At 41.2% G+C, this 12,133-nt stretch overlaps 1 protein-coding gene across 2 annotated transcripts in view; it reads left to right on the top strand.

Moving 5' to 3' along the window:
• The window catches only part of LOC121293113 (ADP-ribosylation factor GTPase-activating protein 3-like), a 93,040-nt gene that overhangs the window by 61,668 nt on the left and 19,239 nt on the right, over positions 1 to 12,133 (top strand). For both annotated transcript variants that reach the window (XM_041215783.1, XM_041215782.1), the window contains 2 exons: positions 5,629 to 5,760; positions 8,448 to 8,573. In XM_041215783.1, the coding sequence (XP_041071717.1) occupies positions 5,629 to 5,760; positions 8,448 to 8,573 (258 nt within the window). The remainder of the gene's footprint in view (positions 1 to 5,628; positions 5,761 to 8,447; positions 8,574 to 12,133) is intronic.

Below are 12,133 nucleotides of genomic sequence, written 5' to 3'. Positions count from 1 at the left end.
CCACCTAGTTCAACATAGAACCAGCGATTCTGAAGCATGAATCTTAAAGGTGAAGGGAAGGGAAGATCACTCTGGACCTGGTGGGAATTACAGAGAATGATCCATTGAATACAGAGGTTGGTGGGATGGAAGGTGAGAACAAGAAGAACATGGGAGGAGCAGGGGGTGAGAGAAGTGCAGGAAATAGACCAGACAAGGCCGAGGACCCTGTCAGCCACGGGGGTCGGGTGGGTGGGTATTGGTATCCTTGGTTGAGGGAAAAGGAAGAAATATCAGAGGTGCTGGTATGAAAGGTTGAACAAATGCGCAGAGACAGAGAAACTGGGAGAATAGAGTGGAATGCTTCCGGGGCACAGGGTGTAATAGAATGTAGTCAAGGTAGCTGTGGGAGATGGTGAGCCTATAATGAATACAAATGGAGACACAGAAGTTGAGGAAGGACAGGGAAGAGTTAGAGATGGGCCATGATCAAAATTGATAATGGAGTAAAATATACTTAAAACAGGCTGAACTTACAATAAGTGAATAGGTCTAAATGGAAATTTAAGTCCTTTAATTTAAAAAAGCATTCGAGTCTGTGAACTTGTCATTGTTCACATTCTGAATTCTCAATTCAATTACAGAATTCTTGTCGATATCTTACTCCTTTATGCTACAACTTGTTTAGATATCCAATTGCTGAAAAAAGTCCTATTTTATTTGTATTTACATTCTTAAATAACTGAAGGTCTATTTTACAAAAGCAGCAGTATTGCATTGTATTATAGGTGAAAGAATGGTGTGACAGGACAGTAAAGGCAGCAAACTGAAGTAGTCTAGTCAGACGTTTTTGAAATGGGGACATGACTCAGGGGTCCTAATGTAATTTGCTGATAGTTTTCCAAAGAAATATTCTTTCACTCTAGTATGTTTTATGTCAGAGCAGTGTGGTGTTTCACACTGCTTTTATCAGTTTGGTATTTCTTGTGTATAGTGGCATTTGAGCCATCATAAGAAAAGGGAATCCTGTGGAAGTGGCTTTTAGCAGCTGAAAATTAATCCCACTGACTTATTTCCCTGGAGCTCTGTAACTACTTTTAGCATCAAAGATTTATTTATTTTTCCTTAAAATATGTAGCAAAAGATTCCATGCTCTTTCCACTCTTTAAGAAATTTCCCGGAACTCAATCCTCGCTATTATCTAAACATTTTCATTCAGTAGTCCCTTATGCTAACACTGCAATCACAGGTTATGCCCTTCTTTATCCCCCATGTTGAAACGCTTTATAATAAGTAAAATTACAGTAAGCGGGTTACATGGTTGAGAGGAAGAAAGCTGTGGATTGGAGGAAGCGAGTAGTGGACTGGTCAGGCGGGCAGAAAAGTGGCAAATGGACTTCAATCTAGAGAAGTGTGAGGCAATGCATTTTGGGAGGGGAAACAAGGCAAGGGAATGCACAATAAATGGTTGGATACTGATGTTGATGGTGTTGGCTGCTCAGACCACTGGAGACGTTGGAAGACCAATGCTGCTTTGCTGATTCTTGTGTGGACATCGATCTCTGCATCATCCTCCCTGGAGATATTGCTTCCTAGATAGGGAAAGTGGTCAATGTTCTTGATGTTCTGTTGCCCGATGGTGATATGGGGGCTTTATTGCCGGTCAGTCATCATTGTCTTGGTCTTCTGACAGCTGACAGACCAACCTTGGCACTGCTACTCTCAAGACTAATGGTCCTCTATTGGAGTACACATGATTTTCAGCAAGGTGATGTCATCTGTGAAATCCAGGTCCATCAACTGGTAGTATTCTACAGACCCCCAAATAGTGAAAGGGAGATAGAAGATCAAAAATGCAGGCGAATTTCTGCTTATTAGAACAAGAGGACAATAATAGGAGACTTCAACTATCCTAATATCAACTGGGATTCAAACAATACAAGGGGCACTGAGGGAGAAAAATTCATGCAGTGTGTCCAAGAAAATTTTTTCAACCAATTAGTAACAAACCCAACGAGAGGAGATGCAATTCTAGACCTAGTCTTGGGGAACGAAGAAGGGCAAGTGGGTGAAGTGACAGTTGGCGACCATATCGGGGACAGTGATCACAATTCAGTTAGATTTAGCATTACCGTGGAAAAAGACAGAGATAAGGCAGGAGTAAAAGCCTTGAACTAAGGGAAGACAAATTTTGCAGAAATGAGAAGGGACTTGGTTGAGATGGACTAGACAGCACTACTGGAGTATAAAACAATGGAAAACCAGTGGGAAGCACTAAAAAGCGAGATCCTAATTATACAAAGTAGACATGTCCCTGACAAAAATAAGAGTGGTACTGCCAAATCTAGACCCCCCTGGTCTAGAGGAATGCAGGGGAAGTTCAAACAGAAAAAGAAAGTGTACGATAGACACACAGAACTAAGCACTGCAGATAGCCTAGACGAATATAGGAAGTGCAGGGACGAAATAAAAAAGGAAATAAGGAAATCAAAGAGAGGGCATGAAAAAAGATTAGCAAGTAAAGTTAAAGATAACCCAAAGATGTTTTACCAATACATTAATGCTGAAAGGTTAGTTAAGGAAAAAATGGGACTCATCAGAGATGAAGATGGAAACTTGTGTGTAGATGCAGAGGCTGTGGGAAGGGTTTTGAATGAATATTTTGTCTCCATGTTTACTAAGGATAGGGAGGATGTAGATATAGTAGTCCAGGAGGAACACTGCGAGATATTGGACAGGATAGTCATAAAGAAAGAGGAAGTACTCGAAGGGTTGAAATCCTTGAAAGTTGATAAGTCACCAGGGCCAGATGGATTGTTTCCAAGGCCACTGAAGGAAGTCAGGGAAGAGATAGCAGATGCTCTGAGGATGATTTTTCCAGTCTTCACAAGATACAGGGGAGAGGACTGGAGAAATGCAAACTTAGTTCCATTGTTTAAAAAGGGATCAAAGGAAATGCCAAACAATTATAGGCCAGTTAGTCTTACATCAGTGGTGAGCAAATTAGTAGAATCAATCCTGAGAGATAGGATTAACTGTCATGTGGAAAGGCATGAACTAGTCAGGGATGGTCAGCATGGATTTGTTAAAGGAAGGTCTCACCTCACAAATTTGATTGAATTCTTTGAGGAAGTGACAAGGGTTGATGAAGGTAGTGCAGTGGATGTTGTGTACGTAGATTTTAGCAAAGCGTTTGACAAGGTCCCACATGAGAGATTGGTCAGGAAAGTAAAAGCCCATGGGATTCAGGATAATGTGGCAAACTGGATAAAAGGTTGGCTTTGTAACAGGAAACAAAGGGTAATGGTCGATTGGTGCCTTTGCAAATGGAAAGTTGTCTTAAGTGGTGTTCCACAGGGCTCGGTGTTGGGACCCTTACTGTTTGTGTTATATGTTAACGATTTGGACATGAACATGGGAGGCACGATTGGGAAATTTGCACATGACACAAAGATTGGCCGAGTGGTGGATAGTGTAGAGGATAGCCATAATCTCCAAAATGATGTAGATGGGTTGGTGGAGTGGGCGGTAAAGTGGCAGATGGATATTAACATAGAGAAGTGAGAGGTCATACACTTAGGGAGGTCAAACAGTTACAGGGATTACAAAATAAATGAGAATATACAAAGAGGGGCAGATGAAGTGAAAGATCTTGGCGTGCAAGTACACAGGTCCCTGAGGGCAGCAGTTCAAGTAGACAAGATGGTAAAGAAGGCATATGGCAGAGATATAGAATATAAAAGTAAGGACATAATGTTGGAATTGTATAAAACACTGATGAAGCCACAACTCATTATGTGCAGTTCTGGTCACAACATTACAGGAAGGACGTAATAGCTCTGGAGAGAGTGCAGAGGAGGTTTATAAGAATGTTGCCAGGGTTAGAAAAGCGTAGCTACGAGGAGAGATTGGATAGGTTGGGGTTATTTTCCTTAGAACAAGGAAGGCTGAGAGGTGACTTTATTGAAGTGTACAAAATTATGAGGGGAATAGATAGAGTGGACAGGATAAAATTGTTTCTCTTGATGAAGAATTCTAGAACCAGGGGACATAGATTCAAGATAAGTGGCAGAAGGTGTGGGGCGACATGAGGAAGAACTTTTTTACGCAGAGGGTAGTAGGTGTCTGGAATTTGCTGCCCAAGTTGGTGGTAGAGGCAGAAACTTTAAACTCTTTTAAAAAGTACCTGGATCTGCACCTTAAGTGCTGTAAGCTGCAGGGCTATGGGCCGTGTGCAGGATAGTGGGATTAGAAAGGGCACCTGGGTGTCCTCGGGCTGGCATGGACAAGATGGGCCGAATGGCCTCTTCCTGTGCTGTAACTTTTCTATGGTTCTGTAGTGTTACCACGGGGTACCAAAGTCTGTGTGATCATATTAGAGAGGATAGAAAGGAGATTGACAATGGATGTTGCCATGAATGGAGAATTTTAGCTATGAGGAGAGATTGGATAGGCTGTGGTGGTTTTCTTTGCATCTAAGGAGGCTGAGGGATAATTAATTGAGGTGTATATTAATTGATGTAATAAAATTATGGTGACGACGCAACCTGACTACTTCCTCCTGACCCGAATACCCATTTTACTTACTCACTTATCCACTGCACCTCAGCCAGCTACCCATTCACACACTTACCCACCCACTCGCCCATTCAGTACTCAAAGACTAGACCTTCAAACTTGCCATATGGCAGGTAGTGCCATAAAAAGAGGGCATGTGCTGACTTCCCCCGATTCTACCATAATCCGACTGAGTTCCCCAAGGATCACTGCGCTGCCCAATTCTTTGACAGCTAGGATAGGAAGACCCCAGAAGAAATGCACAACTGCTTCAAGTTGGGGGAATTTAAGAGCTCAGCAGCAATCTTCTTATCATTGTCGCTGTTTGGAAGGTTTGGGCCATTAAAACATTAAAACCCTGTAAGTTTAAATACTGTGCATTGCTAAATTACTATATTTGTAAACGAAATAACTTTAAATAAATTTTAAAATATAAAAATTATTCTCACTCTTTCTATTTAGGAGAGAGGCTTGCCGTCACCTCTCCTGCTCTTGCAGGCCACCAACCCTCCCACTTGTCGCTTCTCTCTCCCGAACCCTCACTGTGAGCGAGGACTCGGCAGATGAGTAGTAAGAGACAGGAAGAAACCCACAGAGTGACAGCAGCTTTGAAATGCAAGGTCACGGTGGTAACTTGCAAGCTGGAGAAACGGTAAACAGATGGGCCAGTAGTGGAAGGGCCAAGAGTGAGCAGGAGAGTTGGGGAGCGAAAGAAGCCACTCCAAAATGGTGCCATTCTGATCAAGCAACCCTACATTGAACTTTGCACAGAACAACAGGAATGCAAATCCACAATCAAAAACAGTATTTTGTTATATCAGAGGTTGTGTCTGACTGAGACTGCCTAAGACAATTTTGTTAATTGTTTTGAAGAAGTGAGATAACAAGGCCATCTCTTATTCAATTATAATTTTGAATATTGCATAGTTTTTCTAAGCTAACTAGCTTACATATATTGTATAATTAATTGTGTTCATTTTCTCATTCTAGAATTTTGTGGATTTTCTTTGTTGTATTGAAATTGATTCTCAAGTGTTGAGCTGGTTCAACATGTTTTCAAAGTAGAAAACGTAAGCAAATTTTCTATTACAGAGTTTCATCTCTTCGGCTTGCATACCAAGACCTGGAAATACAAAGAAAAAAGGAAGATGAGAAATTGAGAAAAATGGAAGGCAAAAAGAAGGAGCAAGCAGAGCGACTGGGCATGGGCTTCAGCAGCAGAGCGTAAGCAACTTATATTACAACATTGCTTATTGGGAAGGAGGGAGGTAAAGGGTAGCAAAGTGGAAAGAACATTTAAATTAGATGGCATAGTAATTTTGAACCGATTTACTGAACAATAAAATGTGGACTTGCATGGAAAACCCAGAACTTCTGCTATTCAGCTAAGAGAAGAGCTTTTCTCATGGGGACGGACAGTCATAGTGCAAGAGAAATTGAAAGGTGCACCACAATGGGTTACTTGCATGTATCTTGCAGTGTGAGATCCAAGAGCATTAGATACCTAATGGCATCACTTGTCTACCCCTAGCCAGTAGGAATGGTGCTTGAGATGGGCAAGAACAAAATGGGGAGCAATGAGAAATTGTAAATAAGAATAACTAATTATTGCCTTGCTTCCAAACAGTGTTTGTTTGGCCTTGCACATAATCATCTTTATACCCACAATAACAATTATAAAGAAGAAAACTGTGGTCAGAGTTTCTATTAAAATCTAAGCTTCAGTCGATGCCTTCTATTTGATTTCAAATAAAGCGAGCCACTGCCATGTTTTGATTTAAAACAACAATTGGCCATGACCTTACTGAATGGCAGAGCAGGCTCAAGGGGCCATATGGCCTACTCCTTCTATTTCTTATGTTCTTGTATTCTTTTTAACTGACATGAAACACTTGTGTGGTATTTTTCTTCAGACATGATGGAAGGCCTAACCTGTGAAATATTTGGTCTATTTACAAAGCAGCATTGTTGCTTTATTTTACCCAGCGGTGCTCCAAATTAACAATTCATTTTTTCAGGTAGTTCTAGTAATATAGTTCAAATGTCTTTTTTCATTGCACTCAATTTCACTAAGGCATACTGGGTTAATAGCATATTAATAATTACATTAGTTTAAACTAAATATAAAATTGTTTTGTTACTTGGACCTCTGAAGCACTAATGCCCTTTAGGAAAGGAAATCTGCCATCCTTACTTGGCCTGACCTCCATGTGACCCCAGACCCACAACAATGTGGTTGACTCTTTAACTGTCTTCTGAAATGGCCTAGCATGCCACTCAGTTCAAGGACAATTCAGGATGGGCAACAAATGCTGGCCTTGCCAGCAACGCCCACGCCCATGAAAGAGTATTTTTTAAAAAAAGTGGAAGCTGCCAATGTAAATGTGTCATGCTGTAATTACACTCTCCAGCTATTGGAGATTTGTGGCACCTCACTTTTGTTCCTCTCAGTTCCTCGGCCTGCAGTGCTGGGAAAATCCTATTCTCGAACCAACTTTATTTCTCTGTTTCTCGAATGTACCATCAGTTTTGATATTTAACTGTAAGTATCAAATATGAAATAACAAAGGCAGAACATACGACTTTTAAGGAAGAACTAAATTACATCTGGCCGTTCTGCTCCAGTTGCCCCGGCTCCTCATTCAAGATTAAAACCGAGGACTGGAACATCTCAGCAGTCCTGGCAGCATCTGTGCAGAGAGAAACCGAGTTAACGTTTTGAGCCGAATATGACTTCTTTGAAGTTGAAGGGAGGTAGAAATATGATGGGTTTTAGGCTGTTGAGAGGGAGGGGGCAAAAGGCAAAGTCGGGGATAGGTTACCTGGGATGGTTAGAGGTGGGAGAGATTAAATAAAGATGTCATTGAACAAAGGCAAAGGGAGTGGTAATGGATGTAGTAAAGAAACAAAACATTGGTCCATAGTGAGTGTTAATGGCAGAATAATGAACAGCTCTGTCTGAAAGCAAAAACATGAAAACAAGACGCAAACTGGCATTTAGTGAGAGAGAATCAAAATTAAGGACAGAGTTCATGGTCTGAAGTTGCTGAAATCAGTGTTGAGTCCAGAAGCCTAAGTGGAAGTTAAGAAGCTGTTCCTCAAACTTGTGTTGAGCTTCACTGGAACTGTGTAGCAGGCTGAGCACAGAAATGTGAGCGTGAGAGCAAGGTGGTGAATTAAAATGGCAAGCAATCCGGAAGCTCAGGGTCATGATTGGGGACTGAGTGGAGGTGTTTCCAGTCTGCCTTCGGTCACCCAGTCTGCCTTCGGTGTCTCCAATGTAGAGGAAACCGGCATTGTGAGCAGTGTATACAGTATATTAAATTGGAAAAAGTACAAGTAAATTGCTGCTTCACCTGGAAGTGTTTGGGGCCTTGGGGCAGTGAAGAGAGAAGTTATGCTGCCTACGATTATTTGGGAAGATGTTGGGGGTGATATAGAATGGACTGGGGTGTCACGGAGGGAACAGTCCCTTTGGAATGCTGACAGGGGAAGAGAGGGGAAGTTGTGTTTGGTGGTGGCAGAAATGAAGGAGGCTTTGGGGAGGCTAGTGAGGTGAAAATGAGGACAAGGGGAACGCAGTTCTGGGAGGGAAGGGAAGAGTTAAGAGTCTGAGATTGGCTGAAGACTTCCTTTGTTCTTGGCTTTCTATGTGGCGATTGAGTAGTGTTGCAATTTTGCCAAATCCTATACTCTAAATTAAACATGATGATGGGGAGAGGTTTTTTTTTGCAATGTATTTAAATTATGTTTGCAAAAGGTTTTATGCCTGAATCTAGGTGTTAATTTTTTCTTAACATTTTGAAATTGCCTATCTGTTCTGGTCAGTAAGGTGCTAAATGCAATAAAATAGAGCTTTGTGTTGTGCCATCTTATAATGTTCTGCTTTTTCTCACTTTTATTCCTTGTAGTGGAGTTTCCCATTCTGTATTATCAGATATGCAAACTATAGAACAAGAGACACCCACTATTGCAAAATCTTCCAGGAAAAAATATGATGAAGATGAAGAATCTACATTTACTACTTCCCATTCCAGGTGATTGAAGTGTCTTCCTATGCTTGATCCTGAAGAAAAGTGTGTCACAATGTATTGTGTGGGGGGGAAAATACATGTGGTGACCAGAAAGATTAAATTTAAAAAATGTATTAGGGCTGCCAGTGCTACTGGTTATTTCCTCAGAAGAACACTGAAGGATGCATGAACCAGGAGCACTAATCAGCTCTACTAGCAATGTAAATCATTGAATGGGTGCAAACGGTTTTCCTGAATAATTCATAATTTTGTAAACTTTGTTCCTTTTGAGCATTGGAACATTTCAGTCATAGAATAAACAACAAAACTCAATTGTCTCTGTGTGTTACAGAATTGAATTTGGTTGAGAGCATAGGGAAGTGACCTTGTGCCATGTTTGCTAATGCTATTCTGAGAGAGACCTTTCAACACTGATCAGTTCTCCCTCCGGTGAGAATTTCTCAGTTGACTAACTCAGTAGTATACAATTTCAAAGCGGCATTGATACAAATTAGGAATCAGGTGGCCTGTCTGCTTGCCTTGTCTTTGTAGTTTGTGATGCACGGAGACTCGAGAAGGGGGATGAAATAAAAACTTGAGAGCCTTGCTGTTCAGGAAACAAGCAGGAAACAAGGATTGAAGGACATGAACACTATCTTCAATCAGCTGGCCAGTTGGGTTTATTTTCATGCAATTCTGGTAGCCTGCACACTCATAACTCCCCTACCTGCTTTTTCTTTTGTTGAAGTTGGTATGACAGCTGTTTGGTATGGTAGTTGGAACTATATCATTTATTGCTGGATTTTGGTTACAGTTGATGCACTACCCTAATTACTTTTGAAAAGCAAAATAACAACAAAATGAAATAAAAACAGAAAATGCTGGAAATACCCAGCGGGTCAGGGAGCATCAGAGTTTGTTTCATGACAATGACCTTTTATCAGAACTGGAAACAGTAAGAAATGGAATACATTTTAAGCAAGTGGAAAAGAGTGGGGAAAAGGACCAAAGGAAAGGCCTGTGATAGGATGGAAGACAGAAGAGATTAAACGACAAGATTTGATGGTTCAAGGCCAAAGAGAGTGGTAACAGGACAAATAAGCAAAAGGTGGGTCAAGGAGGTGTGAATGGCAGAACAATGAACACCTGCCAACTGAAAGCAAGAACCAGCAACATGAGAGTAAAGCCAAAACCTGTAAAGAAAAATAAAATTGTCATCTTTTGTTTTTGTGACATTTCGTGACATTTACTGCAGAAGCAGCTACTCTATTTTAACAATCCAAATACATTTGACCTGATTGGCTTCAGTGGCACACTCTTGGGCTTGGGGAATTCTAGAAGTGTACAGTCATTGTGAATTTGCATCTTTATGTGTAAGAGAGATGACATTTTGTATAACTTGTTGATGTAAATCTAAATCCCTCCACATTATTACAGAGCAGGACACAAGCAGAATTTGTAAAGTGCATAATAAAATGTGATTTTTGAATTTGGTGGATTACTCCTAACCTAACATAATAAGACTTCTAGTGATGCATGCCAAACGTTGAGACTGCAGTGGACTTCCATACTAACTGCCTACAATAGCTGGGGAACTTGGTTTAGGGAGAGTGGAATTTTTTCTGATCCTTGCCTTGCATGGAACTGATCTTTTTTTCCAAGTTTTGATTTTTTTTTTGAATGGTTATTTCTGTAAGTTATACTTTTGTTCAGCCACCTTGGACTTGCTGATCTGAAATCCAGCTGAGTAAGCCTTGTTTTCATCATTGCCTCCACTATCAATAGAAATAATATTGCACAGAGTATTTGAAGGTACTTGAGTGAAATCACTTGCTTAATCAGTACTATGCAAACAGCTTGGGGAAATAATGAAATCAAGAATATATTATTTATATTCTTGTTTACAATGTCAATACAGTTAATGAACAGAGGTAATTTCCATAGTTGTGGTTATCTAGTTGTATAATTTATATTAGAATAGAATAGATAAAACATTAGTTTTCTACAACTTGAGTGAATCTACATCAAGTGAATTTACTTACAAATATACTAGCATTCTGCCTAAATACAATTCTATGACAGCAACTTTTTATATAGCACCTACATTATAATAAAACACCCTAAGGTACTTCACAGAAACATTATAAAACAAAATATGACACCAAGCCACACTAGACTTTTTTAAAATTATTCATGGGATGTGGGTATCTTTGGCTAGGCCAGCATTTATTGCCCATCCCTGATTGCCCTTGAGAAGGTGGTGGTGAGCTGCTTTTTTGTACCACTGCAACCCATGTGTTGTAGGAACACACACAGTGTTGTTAGGGAGTTCCAGGATTTTGACCCAGTGACAGTGAAGGAACTATATTGCCATTCGAAGTCAAGATGGTATGTGACTTGGAGGAGAACACACAGATAGTGGTATTCCCATTCATTTGTTGCCCTTGTCATTCTAGGTGGTAGAGGTCACAGGTTTGGAAGGTGCTGTCAAAGGAGCCTTAGTGAGTTGCTGCAAGTGCATCGTGTAGATGGTGCACACTGCTGTCACTGTGTGTCGATAGTGGAGGGTGTGAATGTTGAAGGTGGTTGATGAGGTGCCAATCAAGCGGGCTGCTTTGTCCTGGATGTTCTCAAGCTCCTTGAGTATTGTTAGACCTATTTTCATCCAGTCAACTGTAAAGCTTTCCATCACACTCCTGACTTGTGCCTTGCAGGTGGTGAACTGGCTTTGGGGAGTCAGGAGGTGAGTTACTCTCTGCAGAATTCCAAGCTCCTGACGTGTTGTTGTAGCCACACTATTTGTATGGCTGGTCCAGTTAAGTTTCTGGTCAATGGTAACCCTCAGGATGTTGATACTGGGGGATTCAGCAATGGTAATGAATGTCAAGGGGCGATGGTTGGTTTCTCCCTTCTTGGAGATGGTCACTGCCTGATGCTTGTGGCGCGTATGTTACTTGCCACTTATCAGCCTAAGGCTGAAAGTTGCCCAGGACTTGCTGCATATGGACACGTGACTCCTCAATACTGAAGCAGTCTGAGTCGCACATGGTGCTGAACATTGTTCAGTCTTCCGCGAACAATCCCACTGACCTTATGAAGGAGAGAAGGTCATCGATGAAACAGTTGAAGATGATTAGGCCTCAGATACTACCCTGAGGAACTCCTGCAGAGAGACTGAAATGATTGACCTTCAACACCACAACCATCATCCTTTGTGCTAAGCGTGACTCCAACCGGTGGACAGTTTTCCCCCTGATTTCCATTGACTTCAGTTTGCTAGGATTACTTGATGCCACATTTGGTGCCTTGATGTCAAGGGCAGTGACTCACCTCCCCTTTGGAGTTCAGCTCTTTTGTTCATGTTTGGACCAAGGCTGTAATGAGGTCAGGAACTGAGTGGCCCTGGCGGAATGGAAACTGAGCCAGTTATTGCTGAGTAAGCGCTGCTTGATAGCACTATTGTATACACTTTCCATCACCTTTGCTGATGATGGGGCGGTAATTGGCCGGGTTGGTTTGTCCTGCTTCTGGACAATTTTCCACATTGCCAGGTAGATGCCACTGTTGTAGCTGTACTGGAACAG

Source organism: Carcharodon carcharias, chromosome 21, assembly GCF_017639515.1.
Source record: "Carcharodon carcharias isolate sCarCar2 chromosome 21, sCarCar2.pri, whole genome shotgun sequence".
Taxonomy (NCBI): Eukaryota; Metazoa; Chordata; class Chondrichthyes; order Lamniformes; family Lamnidae; genus Carcharodon; species Carcharodon carcharias.
This window is presented reverse-complemented; position numbering and strand designations above follow the sequence as displayed.